Source organism: Natrix helvetica (genome assembly GCF_964273705.1).
Source record: "Natrix helvetica genome assembly, chromosome: 1".
NCBI classification, from domain to species: domain Eukaryota; kingdom Metazoa; phylum Chordata; class Lepidosauria; order Squamata; family Natricidae; genus Natrix; species Natrix helvetica.
The window spans coordinates 183167873-183192950 of NC_138548.1; the positions used below are offsets into that span (position 1 = coordinate 183167873).

The window sequence follows — 25078 nt, forward strand, 5'->3', positions numbered from 1 at the left end:
GGTCAGCCAGTTACAAATCCATCTGGTGGTGATGCTGTCTAACCCACATTCTTCTACTTTATCTAGTAGTAGGTTATGGTCTACCTTATCAAAAGCCTTACTGAAGTCCAAGTAAACTATATCGACGGCATTCCTCTGGTCTACTAATTTTGTCACATTATCAAAGAATGCAATAAGATTAGTCTGGCATGATCTGTTTTTGACAAATCCCTGTTGGCTTTTGGCTATTACTTTGTTTGCTTCTAGGTGTTCGCAAATTCGTTGCTTGATTATTTTTTCCAGAATCTTTCCTGGTATTGAGGTCAGGCTGATAGGTCTGTAGTTTCCTGGATCTATTTTTTTCCCTTTTTTGAAGATGGGAACCACATCAGCTCTTTTCCAGTCCTCTGGTAGTTCCCCGGTGTTCCAGGATCTCTGAAAGATATAATTCAGTGGTTCTGAGATCTCGTCTGCTAGTTCCTTTTATTGTCTATTTTTATTGTTCTATTTTATTGTTCTATTCTTTTATTGTCTATCTTTTATTGTTCTTTTATTGTCTATTTCCTTAAGGTATCTGTAGCTCCGCTTTAAACTCCATTATAACAATTCCGTTCTTTAATGTGAATTAAAAACATGTTGTCCTATTTATGTATGATTAGGAGTCCATCTGATTTTTAAAAATTACATATAAATTAACCCTACTTAGTGTTAAGAAAAACCTGAATCTTTTGTAGATAATTGCAAAATTTAACAATAAATATACAGGAAAGAAATTACAATAAAAAATCCACTTGTTGATCACCTCTGTGCATCTTGTTTATATATTGATAAATATCTCTTAAGACCTGAATTTAGGCCTTTTTGAATAGTTCTTTTTATGATTTGTTATTCTGCAAGTCAAGTCAGAATAAGGTGATCCAGTAATCAGACTATGCCATTCTTTTCATGGACCTCCTACTGTTTGTGGTCATCTAATGGTCTTCCAGATTCTTTTCAGCCCCACTATATGATGTACTTAATACTAAATGTATAAATAGCAACAAGAAGCCAGAAGGGAAAGAAAAATAATGAACCAGTGAATCTTTTTTTTAAATATTTTATTTTCAAACAACCACAAACACACAACACATATAACATAAAAAGCCTCTTCAATGAAATACAGTGTGTTGATTGGTTACAAGGTCTTTCTGCGTCCTTTCCATATCATCACTTGAATTTCATCAAAATTCACATATTGTCAATCAAGATATCTTTGTATACATTGTTATTATGCTTATGTTTGATTATCACTATTGTCTCTCCATTTTAGATAAGGCATTCTAAATATATAACCATTAATATTATAATGATTCATTATATCATCTTCAATATATCCAATAATAAAGTTATTTTTTATCCTATTCTAAGTCATTCTATTATTTTAGCATTGATAACATTCTCTAATAATTTTCAATTCCATGTTTTTCCCCATTATTAGTATCATCAATCTAATATACATGTATACAAATTGTTATAATTATTAAACATCCATTAAACCTAGCTATTATTACATCCTTTCAAGATAAGGCATATTAAATTTGAAGTAAATTTATATTATGACATTTTATTACATCATCCTGAAATCATCCAAAGATATTACATCTTTATATTCTATTCTATATAGAATTGTTTATCTTTTATAAAAAGACTTTTCAACGTCATCTCCATAATCCTCACTTACAGTTTGTATAAAATTTCATATTATCAATCTAGCATATATAAATGCTGTTATAATTATTCATCATTTATTTGACTATAGCTATTATTTCGTTGTACATAGCACTTAAAATTTAACTAAATTTAACTAAATTTTATTGTGACATTTCATTTAATCATCCTGTATCCTTCCAGAAATAGTGTAGTCCAATATCTCTTGCCATTTGTAAAGCCTGTATTCTAAGTGTTTTCTTGATAAGTCTTATGTGGACTTCTCTTAAGAACTTGTAGTTCATTGCATGTCTTATAAGGATTCGAAACCCTCTATCTGCTCCTTTTATCAGCTTAACTTTTGTTATCATTAGAGCTTCTGCCGAGATTACTCTCATTATTTCTGCCAAATTGCAAACCAAAATAAAATGGAATTGCTCAGAAAAGTACTATTTGCTCCTACCAAGAGATAAGGTAAAGGCAAAGGTTTCTCTCGCACATATGTGCTAGTCGTTCCCGACTCTGTTTCATCTCTGTTTCAAAGCCAAAGAGCCAGCACTGTCTGAAGATGTCTCCTTCATGTCATATGCCCGGCATGACTAAACGCCGAAGGCTCACGGAACGCTGTTACCTTCCCACCAAAGATAGTCCCTATTTTTCTACTTGCCTTTTTTACGCACTTTCAAACTGCTAGGTTGTCAGAAGCTAGGACAAGTAACAGGAGCTTACCCCGTTACGTGGCACTAGGGATTCAAACCGCCGAACTGCTGACCTTTCGATCGACAAGCTTAGAGTCTTAGCCACTGAGCCACCGTGTCCCTTACCAAGACATAGTTCATCACAAATTTGAGCTGGTTCTTGTTTAGAAGAACATCAAAGCTAAAATAGTATTTTAAAAACAGACTGTCTACTCCTATGCGGCGTTGCAATATTTTCAAATCTAAATATAGGTTTAACATTCAGGGAGTTGTATCTCCTGATATACAGACTGTTGAGAAATTGATTTTGAAGGAATGAAAAAATGAACAATCTATATTGGCATAATTTACATAAAGAAATGTTTGAGATATTATGCCAGTTGGCTAAGGACCCAGAGAGTATAATTAAATCAGTTGAGTAGAGAAATGCTATGGGAACTAAGAATAGATAGGATTATGACAATGTATCATATAAAACGAGCTTAATGTCCCTGATAACCACGATGGGGTGGTCACTGACCTCAAGCCAGACATCCTGGAATGTGAAGTCAAATGGGCCTTAGGAAGTCTGAGCAACAACAAAGCTAGTGGAGGTGACAGTATTCCACCTCAGCTATTCAGAATCTTAAAAGACGATGCAGTAAAAGTGCTCAATTTGCCAGAAAATTTGGAAACCTCAACAGTGGCCACAGGACCGGAAAAGGTCAGTTTACATTCCAATTCTAAAGAAGGGCAATGCCAAAGAATGTTCAAACTACCACACCATAGCACTCATTTAAAATGCTAGCAAAGTTATGCTCAAAATCCTACAAGCTAGGCTCCAGGAGAATGTGGGCTGAGAACTACCAGAAGTACAGGCAGGATTTCGAAGAGGCAGAAGAACTAGAGATCAAATTACCAACATATGCTGGATCATGGAGAAAGCTGGGGAGTTCCAGAAAAACATCTACTTCTGCTTCATTGACTATGCTAAAGCCTTTGATTGTGTGGATCACAACAAATTGTGGCAAGTTCTTAAAGAGATGGGAGTACCAGACCATCTTATTTGTCTCTTGAGAAACCTATATGCGGGTCAGGAAGCAACAGTGAGAACTGGACACGGAACCACTGATTGGTTCAAAATTGAAAAAGGAGTTTGGCACGACTATATACTATCATCCTACCTGTATAACTTATATGCAGAGCACATCATGACAAAGGTGGGGCTAGATGAATCACAAATTGGAATTAAGATTGCCGGGAGAAATATCTACAACCTCAGATATGCAGATAATACCACTCTAATGGCAGACAGTGAAGACGAACTAAAGAGCTTCTTGATGTGAAAAAGTGAAAAAGTTGGGTTGAAACTCCACATTAAAAATACCAAGATCATGGCATCTGGCCCTCTCAATTCCTGGCAAATAGATGGGGAAGAAATGGAAGTAGTGACAGATTTTATTTTCCTGGGTTCCAAGATCATTGCAGATGGGACTACAGCCAAGAAATTAAAAGACGCTTGCTGCTGGGGAGGAAAGGTAAGGCAAACTTAGATAACATACTAAAAAGCAGAGACATCACCCTGCCAACAAAAGTGCATATAGTCAAGGGTATGGTTTTCCCAGTTGCAATGTATGGCTGTGAAAGTTGGACCATAAGGAAGGCTGAGTGCCAAAGAATTGAGGCCTTTGAACTATGGTGCTGGAGAAGACTCTTGCTAGTCACTTGGACTCCAAGGCAATCAAACCGGTCAGTCCTAGAGGAGATCAACCCTGACTGCTCTTTAGAAGGCCAGATGCTGAAGATGAAACTCAAATACTTTGGTCACCTAATGGGAAGGAAGGACTCACTGGGGAAGAGGCTAATGCTGGGAAAGATTGAGGGAAAAAGAAGAAGGGGACGACAGAGAATGAGGTAGCTGGATGGAGTCACCGAAGCAGTAGGCATGTGCTTAAATGGACTCTGGGAGATGGTAGAGGACAAGAAGGCCTGGAGGAACGTTGTCCATGGGGTCGCGATGGGTCAGACACAACTTCGCGACTAACATCATCATCATATGAAATATTATTAGAGAAAGGTTCGTGTATATAGAAAGGACAGTTTTATCAGTACAGTATAGAGGGAGATCAACATTAGGAATTTTAAATAATGGGATACATAGGACAAATTATTTATTTTAAATGCATGTACAACATATGTATTCCAGTATTCTATATTCTGCCCCAAATTAAAAAGAAAGAAAATCTTTCTCACATGCACATGCTTTATCGAATTACTTCAGTCAAGGTTAACATGGTGCAGTTCCATCGATTAAACAACACCATTTGCTTGGTCGTTGGAAGTGTGCCTTTGCTGTAGCAATGCCTGTCCTTTGACTTTGTCTCTCCCCCTCCCCCTTAGCCAAAAAAACAGTTCTCATCTCACTGATATTAAAGAAACACCTGACTCTTCAGCCTGCCTTTTGGCAAAAATGATTGATGGCCCTTTCTTCCTTTGTGTTCATTTCTGAGTTTGGTTTTTTTTTTATTTAATTTTTTTATTATTTGGTTTTTATTGTTCCTTTGTCTTGTTAATGTTTTTTTTTCTTAAATGTTTATAGCAATTGTAAACTGAATCACGTGACACCTACATTTTGTAAATAATTATTTACTATTATTTCAGACTGTCTAGACCCGTGATGGCGAACCTATGGCACGTGTGCCCAAAGTGGCACATGAGCTATGTTGCCCAGCACACACAGCCTTGCCTGTTTGTCTTCCAGGTTTCTGGCATGCATGCGCACACTATGATCAGCTGTCCGTCGCATGCACAGCGGTGATGAAAACTGGTGTGTGCATGTGTGCCAGCCAGCTGATTGTTGGATGCGCATGTGTGCCAGAACCCTGAAGTTCGGCTTTTCCAGAGCTTCATCCCTTTGCCCGTGTGGCAATTCTGAAAACTGGCCTGCGCATGCGCGCCAATGAGCTGATCATCTAGATTCTAGACTCATGATTCTAAATATGGAGAGAGAATATTAAAATGTAGAATCAGCCGTTAAAGATTAATATAAGGAGATTTACACCTGATAAAATAGAACATTTCTTGATAACAGGTAATGAAACATATACGATGATAGCAACTCATTCCTTTTAAAAAGGAAATTGGACTAAATCATGGAGAATCTGCCTCCACATCTTCCCCCAACATCCCTGAAACTGACTCCTCTTCATTTAAACTGGCATCTGAAGAAGCATCCATGGAAGCTCTCATAAATATATAATGTTATAAAAGTGAAGGATCCTAATTAATTAAATATATTCTTTTCTCTCTTTCTAGGTACTCCACTTTTGGTTAGAAGGAGTAGTGATCCAACTGTGGGACAGCCAGCTGATTTTGTTCCAGGAGCTTTGCATGCTAATCACCATATTTTGAAATCCTCTGTGTCAGTAAGTATCTCATGCTTTCAGATTCTGACATTGTTCTTAGCAATATTAGGATTCTTACAAATCCAGTTGTTAAGCAGTTTATGTTCTATTTAGCTTTGTTATAATTACTGAAAGAGTGACTTTTGGCAAAAAAAATTCAGAAACATCTGGGACAACCATCCCAATTCGTTTGAGAAAGCTTCTCTGTCCAGTAAAAAATGAATGGAAGAATGATATTTGTTCTGAAGCTACAGTACTGTTTTGCTCATGGATTACAACCTCACTTCTCCTTAGTAAAAACTCAAATGCAAAATACTTTAAGCAGAATTCCAATAACGTGTTTCCTTAAATCCCTTTTACAACAACTGGGTATGAAAAACTGCTTCTGAAATTTATGAAAATTCTAAAAATGTTTTGTCTGATATGAAGAGCTACAGTTCTGTATGTGTGGGTACACTTGAAAGAAAGAGAAAACAGAGAGGAATTCTGAAGAAATGATGAGTAGAACATCTGATATTCCTTCTATATATACATTTGTTGGGCAAGTATTATTTTTCATGTCAATGGAATACAGAAAATTCTAGATGCTATAAAACTCATGCTCACAAAAGCAAAACATCTTCAATGTTTTACTAGAAATGAGAAAAATTACTCTTCAGAGCAGTTTCACATAGTTATTAACGTAGCAGCTGCATTTGGTCCCAGCTGGCATTTCTGGTTACACGTACACACACACAAACATCTACATAAATGTATACATTTGAAACATTTTGTTTATTTGATATAACCACTTGCTCCTATTGTTAAGTTTAATTAAATTTCATATGAATTTAAAATTAAATAAGAAGCTTTTAATTCTTATTCTGGTAGCCATGCTTGCTATTGAAATCCAGACTATTTGTATTTGCTGGATTATGTTTAGTGGCAATTTCTAGTATATAACATGTATAATTGCCCAAAGCTTCTTCAAACAAAGATCTAATGATTTTGCAAAAAAAAAAAAAAAGTAAACCTAAACACAAAGGAAGTAAAGTTTGATTTGTGCTGATTATACATTTCAATGTTGTTTTCTTAACAATAAAATGGCATAAATTTTTCCAAGATTTTTTTCAACTTCCTAATTTAGCCTATAACACTGCAATTTTCTTGTGGTATACTATTCAAGTACTAATTAGATTTGATCCTGGTTTACTTTTAAGGTTATCTTGTTTATTAGGTGCTGCTCTTTGATGTGCATTTGAAATAGTACTATAGTGAGAAAACTTTGTACTACAGTGGTGAGAAAACTAAAATGTGTCTAATAATAGGAAAAAAATAAGGAAACTAAAAAATCAAATAATAAAAAGTATAAAACAATGCAGGAACAACTTAAAACAAACCACTCTATAGTTATACATATATATATGAACTAGTTTGAAACTTAAGAAAACAATATATTTAATGGATCATAAAATGCAGAAAATTCATGGCTTTTATTAAATAAATATCCTTTGATAATGGAGCCAAACAAGATAATTCATTAGCTTGACAATTAGCAGAAAAGCCAAACCTAAATTCAATATGTATGGTGTAATTAATTCATCCAATTAAATGAGTAGTATTTAGTGTAAATAAATGAATATGTATGTATGTATGTATGTATGTATGTATGTATGTATGTATGTATGTATGTATGTATAAAGTCTTAATGAAAAGCTTTTAAAAATAAGTTAGAGGTATTAAATTCTGTCAGGAGGATAATGAAAATCTAAATGCAAATATAGGAGTATTATTGAGAAAAAATAGCTAGTTGCAAAAAGAAAGAATTCCAACGATAGAGATAAAATGATCACCTCTTCCAAACATTAGACTCGTACCTAATCACCTGTTTATTAGTTACCTTGCTAAAAGTGCAAAACAGATTGGTGCAAGCAACTTAATATTGCTGATTTATAAAGAAGACATTTCCAAACAAGAATACTCATACTATTAAACGCTTCAGCAGCATCCAAAAAAGTTCCAGAGTGGATTTCTTTGCTTATATGTGCATTGCTAATATGCGAGTTCTATTAGTATAAATTAAATATTTTTGTTTAATCAACCCAGCTTAATATTTGTGTAGTTACCAATTAAATTATTTAATCTGTTTGCTAAAAGTCCTGCGATGATTTTATCATCTGCTTTGAAAGCTGGTCTATACAGCTCAGCATTTGTTGTATAATTTCCCTTCCTGAAAATTAGTGCTTTAAGCTTTTTCTTCAGTTCCATGGATCTAGAATTGTCTATGCTATACATTTTCCTTAGTTAATACTATTCTCCTCTCTATTGTGTGCTTTTGTCATTGAGTTATTTAAACACTTAAAATGGTGTAAATGTGTTCATATTTTTCCACTCAGAATATAGGTAGTCCTTGCTTAACAATTCACTGCCCAAAATCGCTGTCTGAGGAAGATGGGTGGTTCAAAAATGTGAAAAATAAATAAATTTGTTCAGTGAACATTTGAAGCTACCTCAGGGCTGAATGAATGGTACTTATGCCTGATCCCTGAAGTTATAGCCATTGCAGTGCATTTATCAATAGCACTTCTGGACTAATGAGTAGGTTGACAGCTGAACTTAGATTCATATTGTAGAGTGTGAGATAACTAGTAAGGTCTTCTTCAGCTGATCCTCTATATGTCTTTGTAAATCAGCCATTCGTTTTCTCTCTCTAGTTAGTATCACCTGAATTATTACTGAGGATAGTATTTAAAACAGATATATACAACCGGATGGATGGATGGGTGGATGGGAAGGAATGGAATGGAATGGAAGAAAGGAAGGAAGGAAGGGAAGGAAGGAAGGAAGGAAGGAAGGAAGGAAGGAAGGAAGGAAGGAAGGAAGGAAGGAAGGAAGGAAGGAAGGAAGGAAGGTTGTTTGGTTTCTGACAAGCTTCTTGGATGAGAAATGAAGCATCTTCAAGGAAAAGTCCAGTTGCCTTTTGAAAAAGCACCTTTGGGTGGCAATGTTGCAAAATTATTTTGTAACTGAATGGTCACTGCCCAAGGTTGCCACCAAGTGGGGTCTATTTCCTGGAAGTGTCCTGGGAGCCAGTCAAGCACTTGAACAAGCATTTCATAGTTTCCATATCCTGACCAAAGAGACAGAAAAATTTCTTTCCTAAACAATTTTCAAGGAGTAATTTTAGCATTTCTTAAAACACTTTTTAGAAGAATTTCAAGCTATTATTTTATAGATCAGTGAACTGTAGTAGACAAAAAATACACAAACCTTTTGCTTTAACAGAATTGTCATTAGGGACTTAAATCTCTGTTGTACTTTTTAGTTGTTTATCTCCAACATATAACAAATTAATTGGAAGTTCGAATTGCACAAATTTGTCAATCAAATTGCGTACATAGCCTGAGTGAAAATAAACAATTTACACTCAATGCTTACCAAAATTGTGTTGTAACATGCTCAGGCATGAAACCTTTTGAATCTGGTTGTCTAAATTCAGTAAGATTAATAAGCTTCAGGTCTGGTGTTTCTTTGAGATATGAACATAAATATTGCTTTAATTAACTTGAACATGAGTGTGGATTAATTTAACATATACTCCTAAAAATGCAGTAAGATATGTACAAAACTATTTTAGGGTTAGAGTTAGGTCATTTTAGGAATTGAACGTTTCAGAGAATTCCAAAATATTTTGTTTCAGTTCTTAATAACATTTGGAAAAACCAGCTTCAGAAGAGTCAAATTGCTGTAGGAAGTAGAATATTTTGTTCCTGAAAACAGGTTTTACATATCAGTTAACGATTACAATGTAAGGAGTTCTCCTTTAGCACTTTTAGAGGGATGCAAGAAATCGGTGGTGGTGATGACTTAAACAGTATATATAGCCATAGACTTGACTGTTCTTTTTTATTGAATAAGTTAACCTGTTAATCAATGGAAGATATTTTATTTATTATATTTATCAATTTTTTAAAACCATTACCTCACAGAGGGACTCTGGGTGGTGTACAAGTGAGCAATAATAAAATATAAAAGGCAGTATATGAAATTTACAATTTAAAAAAGCAAGGATATATTAGAAATTAATATTAAAGTTAATAAGGAGGCAGCCGGGGGGGTGGGTGGGTGTTAAGGGCTTTTCTGTGAGCTCCAAGCATAGCTGCAGAGCCCTGCCTGCCCACCTCTGGATGGGGAATGTTCTATAGGACAGTGGCAATGGCAGATAGGACTCACTTCCTGGACCTCACCAGTTGGAATTCTTTTAAGTGACGGGATGTACAACATGCTGCTTGGCCAGGTGGAGTGGTCTGAGTTAATGGGACTGAGACAATTCTCAATTATAATCTGAACCTCTTACCTGGCTTTAAATATCATAACCTACACCTTGAATTGGACCCAGAAGTAAACTGGCTTCCAGTTTTTACATGTGCTGTTCTTTGGGCGTCCAAGATAGCCCCTTGTGGTCACGTTTTGTAACTTTTATAATCTATGCTTGCATTAAAAGCACTATTGAATCTAGCACAGAATGAAATAATCATCACAAAATGACTGTTGTGGGAGACATGAATAGATGAGAAACAGTAATTTGCCAGAAGGAAGTAGGAAGCTAAGTCCAAGACACTCTCTAACTCAATTTGCTTCAGTAGCTATGGGGGGGAAAGTAAATACATTTCAAAACTGGCATATACTTTGCCTCTGCTTTGCTTACTTGCTATTGACTGCCATAGAAACGGGGTGGGGGTGGATGCATGGTATTTGGGATGGGAATAAATGGTACTGGAGGTGATATGATAAAGGGAGTTTTCTTCTCACCATGCTGATGGCCAGTGTTTGGACCTGGTCAAGGCCAACCATCCTGCATACCAACGTAATGATGCTGTTTGGAGATGCAACCCACACGACACCTTAGAGAGTTGCAGATTGGACACAGGGCTGGGGATCATTGGGGGATGGGGTTGGGAAATTGTTTGATATGTATGGGTTCATGCCATTCTGGCTCAGATCTTGCTTTACTTTCGCTGCCATCTTTTCATAACCAGTAAAAGTATTTTAATTTCACGAACAATGGATTTAGAAGTTTTCTTTCTTGGTTATTGAGGGAGGCATGCCTGACACTTACATTCATCTTCATTTTCCAAAAATGTGTATGGGACCTGCATAGATCCCCCAAAATAGTTTTCCTATACCATGTCACACATATCCAACATGAGATAAGCAAACACAGGGAAAAAGTGAATCAAGAAAATTAGTGATGTGAGATAAAAACAGAGAATAGGAGATAAGATCTAAACCTACTATGCCACTTGCCAGAGGTACTATAGATACTGACATTAATAGAGAAAGTATAATCTGAATTATAGGTCTGTTAATGGAATTTCTGCCAAGAAATTTCAGCAGCTGAGGTCAAGGAAAAGTGCCCTTTCAGTTGTGGCCCTATCTCTGGAACACTATACCACTGGCGGTGAGAACAGCACTCACTCTTTTGGCCCTCTGGAAGGGTATTAACACTTGGTTTTGCAAGTTGTTTTAAAGGCTCAAGAGGGGCACATTGCTGGAAGTGGTTGATGGGTAAGAGGACCTCATCTACCATTCATCTCTTGGTTCCTTATTTTTTGTATCGTTTAAATTATTAATTTGCATAAAGCTGTTGTCTGTGTCCCACCAAATTGAAGTCAGATCTTGAGTGCCCATTCAAACTCTAAAATATATTGCATCTTAAGGTAATATACATATTATCTGGTATGTTGCTCTTGAACCTCTGCTAAAATATATAGTAGTAAATTAGAGTATGCTCTAGTAACTCTCTACTTTGGAATTATAGTCAAAAGAATGTTCATATTTCTTTTTATGCATTTTGGACATGAAAAAAATAACTTGAAAAGTTAGTTAATCCATTGCTTGGTGTATTTTAAGTTTCTTTATAAAAAAGGAAAAAAGAAAGGGCAAATGCTAATTGTTCCTATAGTGCTAATTTTAATTTTAAATTACAGGCTATTATGTTTCAGTATTTGAACAGTAACATCTATCATGTTCCAGCAGAATTAATAGTATTGCATTTTTTTTACATATGACAAATGAAATAATGTTGCATTTCAAAAGTTTGTATTTGAGATAAAGCAACGCCATTCATTTAAAAATCTTAAAGCTATAATGCATATATTTATAAAAAGGAGGGGAAAGGAATTGTCTTTGAAATAGTATTTAAATTTTATGTTATTAAATTATACATATGAACGGAGTTGTTCTTGACCCAGTGAGTTATTAGTTATAGAATGTCTCTCCAGCTGTTCAATTAGGCAGTGGTTAAGGGTCCGATATGTTATCTGTGTCTGTTTTTCAAAAGAATGGAGTCACTGTGATTACCATTTTTCTTGGTACTGTTAGTCTAGTCAGATTAGAATGTATTGCATGGTTGCACAAATATTTCTGGTATAATTTAAATATACATATTGTCTTTTGTATGTATCTATTGTCTGTTATATGCATCTAAAGAAACCTACTGTGGAAGATAATATATTATCAAAGTTATCTATAATATTTTTCTATCTATGATTGAAATAAATTTCTGTGCTTATTTTAGTCATTCAAAAACTTGTTCACTTTGGGCTCCTTATATCATGGAATATTGTCGTCATTAACAGTAGATTCTCATGTAAATGTTTTCAATTCCTCAAAGACCTAATAAGATATATCTCCCAATGTAAATTGCAGAACTGACTTGTTTGAATATTGTAACAATATTCTTTTACATCACCACATGTCCATGCGGAGGTGACTTTGTGGCCGTAGGCTCTTCTGCCATGTTCCTTACAGGAAATCTTGGTTGACATTCATCTGGACCATTGTGAAGACATACCTGATCTAAAAGTAGAAAGCTTCTTTGTAGCTTCTTTTGCCTGATCAAGATTCTGTGTGTCTTCCTAAATTCCTTGATTTTGTGCTTCTATTTTTTCTATTAATTGTACTTGTGACTAAAGAATTGGACTAATTTTGATGATCACCACTATTATTTTTCTCATATTTTATGTTTTATGCTCATCCTTTAGTTTATCTATAGATTTTAGTAGTGTGTGTCTCTGAATATGTTTGAAGTGTATTGTGCATTCTGGCTGAATGGCTATAATAAAAATTAATCTAATCCTACTTTAAGTGCTCTTTTAGAACATTGGATATTGTGTTTTGAAGAACAGAGATGTCGAGATATGTGGAAGAATGTTCTATAATTTAGGAGATAGTGGGTTGTTTCCTTAATGACTCATTTATGTTCTAACAGACTCTTGATTTAGGTAGTACATTTTAAAAATGATGCTGATAAAAACAAAAGCCCAGTTGCTACTTGTATGCATTTAAGCTGTGGGATTGTGTGTATGAAATTCTTCTAATCAGCATGAGAGCTTTGTCCAGAGAGTGCTTTTGATGTTTGATCAAATGATCACAGGAACATCTGGAGGGAGTTAGATTTGGAGTTGTTGCTGTGATGTACTGTAGAAGCCAAAACTCTCTTGCAAATTTCATCTGCTGGATAGGCTGGAGAGGTGATGCATAACTTTTTTCCAATTCTTATTAAGAACAGCTTTCTCCATCCCTCTCAGCATAAATAATTATAACTCATAACCTAATTTTCTTATGCCTTTTATCTAGCCAGTAATAGAATACATTTTGTTATTTTTAAATGGCAAAGCTGCGGTAAATATGAACATGTGAAATTTTCACCTTAAGTAAAAAGGTGAGATTTAATGGGATTCATTTTGTGACTTCAACATTACTGATTTCATTGGCTTGGGGAACTGGGGTAAAGTCAAAGCAGGAAGAGATCAAAGTACAGTTTAATAGTTTCTATCCTTTTCATTACCTGATTTTATTTCTGTAATCTGTACAGTACCAGTTGGATTGTCTGTTTTCTTGTTTTATTTGAGCTTTTAGCTGGCAGCTTTGTAGAAAATAGTAAAGTAAAAACTATTGGTTTGGGGGCATGTTGTGATCAAATCCAATCTTTATTACGGACAAAGAGCAACATAAGGAGGGTGGGCTACAATCAATTAAAAACATAAAAATTGTATCAAGTACTACAAAAATAGTAATTACAAAAATTGAAAGATGTAAAACAGATATATTTGGGGGGCAGCTTTATATCTTGTAATGTCTCCTATAAGAAAAAAAATAATCTTATGTGGAAAATATACCCTGTAATGTGTGAAGGGCAGTGCTTCTTAATCATCTTTGAATTTTAAACAAGTGACATCCATACAGTCTCATAGCCTAGCCCTCAATAAATGTGTAAAATGTGATCCTCATACAGTTTGCAGATGATATAAAATGTGGTGGGACTGGAGGTAGGCTTAAGGTCCAAAAGGATGTTGTGGGACTTGAGCACCTGTCCAATAATAGGTTTTTCAATGATAAGAAATGTAAAGTTCTTGCCAGCCCTCCAAGCTAGACCAGACAGGAAATATAATTAGATGAATTAATTATATATTTTTATAACACTACATGGATGGAATCTTGCAGTACGAATTTCCACCTGCTATTTTTAGTTGCTTGATGCATTAAGACAGGTTCTTCCTAAATTTCTTTTTTTGACGATTAAGCCATTGGGGCCTTTTGTGTCTCATACCTGATTGTTTCCTAGGCAACATCTCTTCTTCTCATTCCCCAAGGTCATCCATACATTCCATTACAGTTCTGTATTTAGGCAGGATAAACCAGATGCACAGGTACAAGATAAGCAGTTCCTGGCTCCATCGTATAACTTGTGAAAAGGATCTTCATGTCCTGGTAGACCACAGATTAAGTATGAGCTAGCCATGTGCTGCCAGAAAAGTCAATGCAGTTTTGGACTGCATCAGCAGAGGTATAGCATCAAAATCATAGGAAGTGAAAGAAAAGCCACCTCTATGCTACAATGCATCTGGGATATTATGTCAAATTCTGGCTTCCAAAATCCTACCAAGACCAAATAAAAGAAGTTGGTATGGTTAGCCTAAAGAAGAAAAGGCTAAGGAGATGTAAGAGCAGTCTTCCAATACATGAAGGGATATCATAGGATAAGGGTGTAAATTTATTCTCTACAATATACAATAATAAGACAAGAATTGATGGGTAAAAACCTTATGGTGGGAGATTCAAACTTGAAATAAGGAGAACCATGAAAGCTATTAAACAGTAGGATGTCTCCTGAAGTTGTGGGTGTCCCTCTAGAGGTTTCAAGGATAGATTGAATAGCCATTTGTTTAAAATAGTATGAAAATTCCTGCACTGGCAGGTTGGACTAGGAGACCCCCAAGTTCCTTTCAACCAGGTGTGGGATCAGGTATGCCTGTACTGGTGCGTACCAGTTGGTGAAATTTAGCATGCCTTCCCGTATCTGATCTTCTGGAGGCCCCATACCAGAATGCTCCCTCCCCTGGCTTGCCTCCCCCGCTTGCTCCCCTTGCCCGTCCGGTCGCCGCTTGCTCGCTCACCCCACCCATCCACACCATTCTTGCCCTACCCACCCACCCACTTCCAGAAGCAACCAGGCGGGCCCTGGGATGGTCAACAGCTCACACGCCACTGCCAGGTGACCTCTCTGGGGGCACAGCACCTGCAGCCAGCAACAGGACGCGAAGGAGAGGCCGTCCAGCAGAGTGTTCCAATGTCAGTGGTTTGGTGGGGAGGTTGCACAAAGCTGGAGGTAGCAGGGAGGCGGGACACCGAGGCCACCCTAGACACCTGCAGCAGGACACGGCAGCTGCTGGATGGCTGCTCCTTTGTGCCCTGTTGCCAGCAGCAGTTGGCTTTCTCCTGCCAATCCTTCCTTTCCTGGTGTCTGGGCGGGCCCTGGGCCGGTCAGCAGCCTGCGCGTCACTGCCATGTGATTGCTCTGGGGGTGCAGCCAGGAAGGATCACTAAGAGAATGCCAACTGCAGCTGGGAGTGTCCCCAGGTCAGCGGGGTGCCAGGGAGATTGCGTGGGGCTGGACTGGAAGCAACAGAAGGCAGTGGTCAAGGCTATGCCCCCGTACCAGTAAAATAAAGAATATCCTGCCATACCAGAACTGTGTTGCAAATTAAGGGAAGCAGGTCTTGGGGGAGACCTTCCCTCTCCTTCAGAGAGCCCATGTGGGGAGAGAGGAGGCGGTCTGGTTGGAACGTGGGCAGGCGGCAGTGCCTCCTTCACATGTACGGGCAGTGGAGGTGTTTTCTCACACGCCTTCTTTCTCCGCCTGCCTCCTTCACTCGTTCGGACAGGCAGAGAAAGAAAGAAAGTGCGTGATACCCGAGGACGAAGGAGCCTGCCGCCTGCCTCCTTCGTGCGTTCGGGCAGTGGGGGTGCTTTCTTGCACACCTTCAGGCAGTGGGGCATGTGAGAAAGCACTCCCCCACTGCCCAAACGCGTGAAGGAGGCAGGCGGCAGGCTCCTTCGCCCTCGGCTATTATGTGCCTCCTTTCTTTCTCCACCTGCCCGAACGAGTGAAGGAGGCAGGCGGAGAAAGAAAGGAGGCGTGTGAGAAAACACTCCCACTGCCCGAAAGAGTGAAGGAGGCAGGTGGCAGGCTCCTTCGCCCTTGCCTGTCACACACCTCCTTTCTTTCCCCGCCCGCCTGAATGAGCAAAGGAGGCAGTAAACCCCCTGCTTGCCCGCATTCAAACCAGCCCACGTCCCCACACGGGCTCTCTGAAGGAGGAGGGAAGGTCTCTCCCAAGTCCTCACGTGTCCTGGCAGCATCACGGCGATAGCAGTTGAGCGAGGGAAGGAAGAATTCTGGGGAGTTGAAGTCCACAAGTCTTAAAGCTGTCAGGTTTGAACACCCCTGGGGTTTTTTTTGTAAAGGGTTAGGGGTGCAGGGCTCTTGTAACTTGACAGCTTTTAGACTTGAGTGCTTCAAATGTCAGAGTTTCTGAACCAACGTTTTGGTTGCTAAGCAAAAGCGTTGTTACAAGTTGGCCACTCCCACCCGGCCACATGACCGCTAGGCCACTCCCACCCAGTCACATGACTGCCGAGCCACTCCCACTAAACAGGCCACACCTACAGAATAGGTTCTAAAAAAATTTGAAACCCACCACTGCTTTCAACCCTATGTTTCTATATCAGTGGTTAGAGGATTCTCCAATCTGTTGTAGCTGGTTTTGAGAGCACATCTTGAATATTTATCTCAAATCATTGCAATGGAAGAAGGCTTGGCTAGAGGTTGTCATTCACAACTTGTTGACTTCCCAGAAAACAAACTGATGAATCTTTAAAAAACAGTAACATGCTTTAGGAGCTAAGTGTTAGTCAGAAGTTGGGTATGAATGCCAAGACAGAGGTTAGAATTTAATTAATTGAAGAGCAGAGGCATTCTTTAAAATCAGCAAGGTTTTATTTTACTCCCAATAGTAATTTTGGAGACCATTTAAGACTTTGTAATAAATAATTAGGAAGATGGGTAGAATTTAAACACCCAATTGTGTATTTACTGTGATTAAATACACATCCTAGAGTGCAGGAAAGAAATTCAACAGGTTGTGTAGTAGCTGACTGCATCAATTATGTTGATGTTTCCAAGGTGCCTAAGCTTGTTTTCTTTCAGTCTCTTTCTGCTATTTCAGCTTGCTTAAGGTCAGAACCCTGGATTTAGCTTGGATCAGCGAAGTTGATGATCTTCCTGAAAAATTGGAGGAAGGATGCTAGGAAATAGTGTGCAAATAAGCCACATTTGGAAGATTCTGTATTGAATAAATCAACATTAGTAAAAAATATTGAGCTGCTTTTTCTCTTTTTCCTTTTTTGAAATGCTTCATGCATTTTGGTGGGCGTTTATAAAACATCACATCTGAACTAAGGCTCAAATGCCTTCCAAAGTGAACCAAATTGAGGCTGGCACCTTTTTCTGTTTTAATTTTAAATAGTTGTCAGATGCTGAAAATGCTTTGAAGTACAGAGGTAAACAAAGAACTAAAACTAAATTAAAAGGAAAACAAACAGCATTTTCTGTTGTGGCTTTTGAAATAATCTGAATTGATATAGTGGTCCTTTGCCAGAGTAGTAAGTCTGCAAATATTATCCTATCAATCTAAATTGAGTTACTAGGTATGCAAGAAACAGAAACAAGTCAAAATTGGTTTATCTGTGCCAGAATTTATATCTTTGCTTGGAACATTGGAACATAAACCAGTTGTTTTTTTACCTGATTAGTTTTTTTCTTTTATTTCCCTTACTTAGATGGGTGGTGGCAAAGCATGTCTAAGGCTATCCTAGCTTTAAAACAGAATATGTAAAATGTCTGTACTATCTATTTCCTGAAATTGAGGCAAGTATGAATTAAACGGCATAATAAAACAAATAGAAATGTGAGCAATTATCTTTAATTCTGCTAAGTGCTACAATTATTACCAGCCTGAGTATGCCACTGTTTTCACAATCCCAACCTTAGCCTAGCAGAGGCTTAAAATACTTCTTGTCAGCTAGAGCGACAATGAAGCTTTACTGGAAGAGATGGCACAGTTGTTTGTCATAGTAGTGACATTTTCGAGAACTTGTCTGCAGAGATTGTAACATCTGTTATAATATAAACAGGAATACTCATTTTTGAGCAATCCAATATCAGTGTAGGGATCTGAATAATTTGAAAATACCTGCTTTGTGTAAAGTTTTGGGAAACTTTATTGTTTACATAGGCTTATTAATGAATACCTTTTTAATGCTGTACTTGGATCAGATTAGACATATTTTTCTATTTATATCTATTCAGTTATGGTGGTAGACCATCATGCAATTAAAACCAAAGGCCATATTAATAATCTTATTCTCATTGCATGTACAAATATTAATGTCAAATGTGATGCTCTTTGTTTAAGGAAATGTATAAACAACCTTCTCCTCCTCCATTTTTCTTTTTTTTTTTTAATACCAAAGTTTTATTGGTTTTTTTAGTATTTGCAAAGGAAAAAGGTAGGGGAAAGGTTACAAATTTTGGCAACTGCAGTGTGCGGTAGGTGTGCCCCCCCTCCATACTCATAGTATACATTTGCACATAATTCAATATTAAGTAGTAACATAATAACATATAGTCAGCATATAAATTCAGTTGATAATTTCGATCAGTTTATGTCAGGTGGATTTTCTTACTCATTTTTGTGATCTGAGCTTTCTCGGTATTGCCCCATCTCCCCCCGCCGACAGGGCTCCGGCCCCTCCCGTGTCCTGTGTATCTGGTGAAGGATCATCAGGTTTTTCTAGGAGTAGTTTGTTTTTTTCCATAAAGGCCTGTGCCTCTATGGGTGTATTAATTCTAACTCTTCTCTCCTCCCAGAATATTAGCATACCTTCAGGCATCAACCATCTAAACCACACCCCCTTCTGGTATAATTTATTTGCTAATTGCGAATAGCATTTTCTTTTTTCTCTCACTTTCTTGGGGATCTGTTTCAGAATGGTTATCTCCTTATCTTTGTATGTCAGGGCTTGCCCCCTTTGTGCGCTCAGAATTTCATCTCTTGTGCTTTTTCTGAGGAATTTAATGTGTACCTCCCTGGGAACATTGTGTGTTCTAGCATAAGCTGAGTTCACTCTATAAATCAGGTCTATTTCCCACCCCATCTGTTGCTTCTCTTTCTGGATGTAGTCAGCCAAAATGTTTGTCATGATGTCCCTTATATTTTCATCATCTGTCTCTATCACATTTTGAAATCTAAGATAAAAAGACATTCTCTCAAACTCTATTTTCATCTGCTGGGTGTCAAGTTCTTTGTTTCCCTTCTGCATCCCTTCCATCCCCTCCCTCATCTCAGCCGCCCCACCCTCCAAAAGGTCCAATCTCTGTGAGTTCTTATTAATTTTGGCCTGGTTCTCTTTAATTTCTTCTTTCATCTCCTGCAGTTGTTTCTTTATTTCCTCTTGTCCCTGTAAAAGTTGCTGAAACATTTGTTGAAACTCCATCTCCGTAGATTTAGGTTGCATCAAAGCTGTTATTGTTGATTGTGTACTAGGACTGGAGGTTGCAGATGTCGGGGCAGAGGCAGCAAAGCCAGGCTTTCCAGGAGGTGGTTTTTTAGGTGGCATTCTTTGTACAATAAAAAGCTCAGTCAGTATAGAGAATGGTCAGTCAGAAAAGCAAGACAGCCAGGAGAGTCCAGGAGACAGAAGGTCCAGGCAGAAGAGAGTTTTTGTCTCCACTGGCCCTGGCAATAGAGCAAAATTTCCACTCCAGGGAGATCAAAGGACAGCAATCCACAAGAGATTTGTCTGAGTAGCATGGAGACAAAGACCGGAAGCCTGAAGTTTTAAAGGTGGAGTCAGATTTCACATTTCATAAAGACAACGGAAGTGTGCCATCTTGCCCTGCCAGCTTCGGGTTTAGAGGCAAAGAATAAAGTTTTCAAAGTTCAATATTCCCAAAGTTTCCAGATCATCATTGTTTTAAGGTTTAAATCCAAAAATTCACTTAGTAGGGGCATGACATCATTGGTTGGCTCTCCCCCTCCTCCTCCTTCCCCTGGGGCTAAGAGCTAAATCGTTTCCAGCTGCCTGTCCAAAGGAGGGGGGGAAATCCCCCTCCCTCCAGCCGCACCTCTCCAATTCAAGCTGAAAGTTAAGTTTAAACAGCTGACTCTCTTGTTAAGATTGTTAGAGTTGTTAAAGGGAATGGAGGAAGTTCACGCCTCACCGCACCGCAGCCGCATCCTTCTATTCTCTTTTTTTCTGGTCAGCCTCACAGCGAAGACGCCGGAGCGCCTCCCCTTTGTGCTCCCCGGTGCCTGGAGCGAAGCGGGGGCCCCCCCGCTGGCCGCCGCCGATCCAGGGATCACCTGCAGTGCCGGCCTTCCGGCAGGACACCTCTACGGGACGTCCTGTGTCCCCCAAGGAGTGGGAAGCCCACCGGGGATGCGCGGGGCGGGCAACGCTTGCCCGTCGCCGTCAGCCGCCGGAACCGGAAGCCTCCATTTTTCTTTAAAGGGAGGTTTCTTAAATCTGTCAGTAATTTCAAATTAATTTATGCATATTGGGCATAAAATTATGAAAGACTATTGATTTACATAGATTTTAAAAATGCCTGACATTCATGTGGATGTTTCACATGATTAAAAAAGCCAGAACAATAAAGGAACAAATAACGTGTATCCAAAAAGAGAAAACCATCATACAAAATACCACAAAATCTCTCAGGGACTCACCACCCTCTATCACAAGGCCTGGTAAGGTAGTGAGGTTTTCAGTGTACTTCCAAATATCATCAGGATAGAACCATATAGATCTCTAATGTTTCCAATGTATTATTGCTTTTTCTTTTCAAAAGCTGTTTCAATCTCTCCAATTCCACAAGGACATAAATATGTTGCAAAGAGATATTTTAAAATTCCTCTTTTGTAGCAGAACAGAAAGTAATAGGGATGTATGGAATATTACATGCCATTCTGTGGATGGAACACATAGGTTTTCAATAGTCTGTGCTTTTCGCTTGAATATAGAAAGAAACACAACTGTTTTTCAGATATGGTCTTGAAGGTGTTTGCTATGAATAGAAAAGGTTCAGAAGGGAGGAAAGAGAGGGAAAACCTCTGGGAAAGTTACAGGCTTGGCAGTGGCAGGTGCAGCTATTATGACTGAAGGGAGTCAGGGAAGAGAGAAAATGGAAGTTGCTGAAAAGATCAGAGTGGTGAGGCCAGTGTGATCTGCCCCACTGAGACATACCAGGCAGTAATTAAGAGGAAGCCAAGGAGGGACAGGAATGCACTAACATAACAAAGTAATAGGTGGACTGATTAGGTATGATAAAAAGTAGATAAAAAGTGCCACACTGGGAGCTGATTCGCTTCTGCATAGACTATTGCAGTAAGGAACAAGTGCAGAGGCTTTCAGATTGGCAGTAGCAGCAGCTGAGGGAAGACAGGGAAGGAAGGCACTGGGAGCAGGTCGGCCAGTGGGATGTGCTGCACTGGGACATTCATGGTGGCAACTGAGCAGACAAAGTTTTATTTTGGCCAAACTGCATCTGGTTCAAAATAGTTCAGCAGAACCTCCAGAATGTGAGGGTTTGTATGTGAAAATAAACTTATTTTCTGTTTTGTGCATACCTAGAGTTCAACTATTAAACTGCTGAGAAAAAAAATCTGTTTAAGAATATTTAGCACTCAGAAGTGGTGTATTTTAATCCCGTTAACAGCCTATAGATGTATATGAGTTTGTGCAAAAATCGGGCACAGAACTGCAAACAGAAAATCATGGAACTCTGTCATCAGCATATGTATCTTTTTTACAAACTTCACACTGCTGAACTAGATTAAATAACATGCACATCTGGAAATATATTGGAGAAGGCAAGCAAACACAGTTTAGTGGCTCCCTGATATACAGCATACTTTGTATTCTGGAGACGAACCTAACAAAATATTTCCTGCAGAAACATCATCTTCTAATTTGAAAAGAATCAGCCTTCCAAGCATACTTGATCTAAGCTACCGTATGTCCTTTCCCAATGGTTTTCATGCTCCAGAGGTTCCTGTACTCTGATAATGTTATCAATATAGTATCATTGTTAATGTTAGTTAAAATTAAATAAAAATTGAATCCAGAGATTAAAGGTGGTTAAAAATCCCTGATTAAAAGAGTCCTTATTACAATGTAATTAATAAATTGACAGGTTTCTTAACTCTGATGGAGGAGCATGGGGTATGGGTAGAAGATAAGATGAGGATTCATTGTTTCAATTTTCCTTGACTTTGGTTAATAATATGAATATGTCATCCATTTCTTAATATAATCGTTAAGCAAATATAACACTACCTTTAAATATAACAGTGCCCTTTATTATATTACATCTTCCTATCCTGTGACAATATTGAGTATAAAAGATCTGGATGGGTATTTTTGCTTCTTTGTTTAAAGATAATGTTTAAACATTGTGTTCATGTCATGGGAGTATATGAAAATTGTAGATTTATTATTTTATTTTAACTTTAATTTAAGAGTACTGAAGATAAAGTAAATATTAATTATTCAGTAAATTAAAAAAAATCAAAAGAAGAAATAAGAGCAAATATGAGCACTGATCAGAGTAATTTCTTTAAAAATCTGGATTCAATGTACAGTAGTACGTAGCTTGTCAGCTAAGGTGGATGAGTGAAGCTACTCCTCTTTCCAGATGATACTTATTTCAGATTATAAATTTTTTCACAAGTAACATGAGATTAGAAAATAGACTATACAGTGCTGACATTTTGAGCAGAATCAGAATCATATAATTTGTGTTCTTCATTCAGAATAATTATAATTTTCATACCTTTTCAATAGTAGCAATGTTTGAGTGTAGTTACTCTTTCTGTTAAAATGCATGAGGCATGTTTCTATAAAACTCCATAAATTGCCCCTAGAGAGTTGGGAAAATATTTGTGAAAAGAATGAGGGTTGCATGATGAATCTTAGGAGGGGAATGAGAAAAAAAAATCTTCCCATTTATTAGGTGAAATATTCACAGGTTTAAAAGCATTTAAATCACCAAAAGTATACTTAGAATCAAAACCAATGCCCCATGCACCTGTATGTTTTCAATATGATCTAAGTGCTATTTGGATAACTTTTTGAATATAAATAAAATTATACTTACTCCCCGCAATGCCCTGGCAATTGTAGGGAATTACCATATTGATTGCAATATATTTCATTTGCGAGTTTGAAAACAGCTTTTTAAAAATTCAAAGATTTTACCATCTTATTTCTGCTCAGATAATCGGCTTTGCTGGATAATATTTTTATAAATAGGAAAGTGAAACCAAATGCTTCATTTGGTTTATAGATGCTAAAATGTTATGTGTTACAAACAATGGATCATATATTTAATCTTGACAGTGAGTCACATTTAACTGCTTTTCATGACCGACCTACGTTTGACCTATGTGAGTTGTGAAAAAGTCTTGAGATGGCAGTGCATATTCCCAAGGATGAATTCCCTGAGCAGATAGTTGAATTTAAAGTAACGGCAACCAACAATGTTTTTATGCAATCACATTTAGGAAATCTTGAAACAGTTTTTGATAACTGAGTTACCAACTGTTGTAAAAGTTGTTTATATGACTTTCTTTTAAGTTCTTAATTAAAGTTGAACATTAAAATAAAATTAATATTTGGACAAACATCTTATTAATAATGTTCTTAAATATTCAGCCATTTCAGCTTGCTTGCTTGAGTCTGGAAGTGTATAGAATCTCAGAATCAGTCATTTGTGCAATATTAAGACTAGACACCACCTTTAAGATGGCAATATGTACAATATATGTACAATAGACTGAAAATGTGGAGGTTTATCAGGTAAGCCACAGACCCCCCCTTTATACACCTTTTATAGTCATGGACCATTGCCACGGACCCCAAGACTTAACTCAAGTTTTAAATCATAACTTTTGTTCAAGCCTTCACAGACCTCCTGTGACATCTCGTTCCCCCAAGTATCCATAAACCCAGAGGTGGCATTCAGCAGGTTCTGACCAGTTTTGAAGAACCAGTAGTGGAAATTTTGACTAGTTCGGAGAACTGGTAAATACCACCTCTGACTGGCCCTGCCCCCATCTATTCTCTACCTCCCGAGTCCCAGCTGATCTGGAGGGAATGGGGATTTTGCAGTAACCTTCCCCTGGAGTGGGGAGGGAATGGGGATTTTACAGTATCCTTCCTCCGCCACACCCACCAAGCTATGCCCACAGAACTGGTAGTAAAATCCCACCACTGCATGGACCAGGGGTTGAGCACCAATAGCACGTGCAGTTTAGTTTTGAAAAGTTTAGCTTTAGATAAAGACATCGTTATTTGTCAATTGTTACGCACACAATTTATCTAATAGTCATTTGTATGATCTATTTTATAGTGCTAGAATCTTTACCTTGAAAATACTGTTAACTATTTCTTAGTGGGACCATGTGCCTTTATTTATTTATTTATTTATTTATTATTTGTATGTTTGTTTTAGAGAGCCAGTTTTATGTAGTGGTTAAGGTATCAGGCAGATGAGCATAAATTCTAGACCCATTTTGGGCATGAAGCCACCTGGGTGACTTTGGACCAGTCACTTTGCCTCACTCTAGGAAGGAGGCAATGGCAAACCACTTCTAAAAAATCTTGCCAAGAGAAGTGCAGGGACCTGTCCATGCCTCTTCTAGAATCAGACATGATTGAATGGATTTTTTTTAAAAAAATGTTTGTTTTATATAACTACCCCTCTCATATAAGTGGCTTGCAAGAATTAAAAGCACAGAAAAATCTATAACTCACTCTCTCTCTCTCTCTCTCTCTCTCTCTCTCTCTCTCTCTCTCTCTCTCTCTCTCTCTCTCTCTCTCTCACACACACACACACACACACACACACACAAACAAACACATACACAAATTAACAATAGCATA

At 37.7% G+C, this 25078-nt stretch overlaps 1 protein-coding gene across 4 annotated transcripts in view; it reads left to right on the plus strand.

The window, feature by feature from the left end:
- The window catches only part of PARD3B (par-3 family cell polarity regulator beta), a 532498-nt gene that overhangs the window by 122379 nt on the left and 385041 nt on the right, over positions 1–25078 (plus strand). For all 4 annotated transcript variants that reach the window (XM_081937858.1, XM_081937859.1, XM_081937860.1 and 1 more), the window contains exon 4: positions 5658–5767. In XM_081937858.1, coding sequence (XP_081793984.1) covers positions 5658–5767 — 110 coding nt within the window. The remainder of the gene's footprint in view (positions 1–5657; positions 5768–25078) is intronic.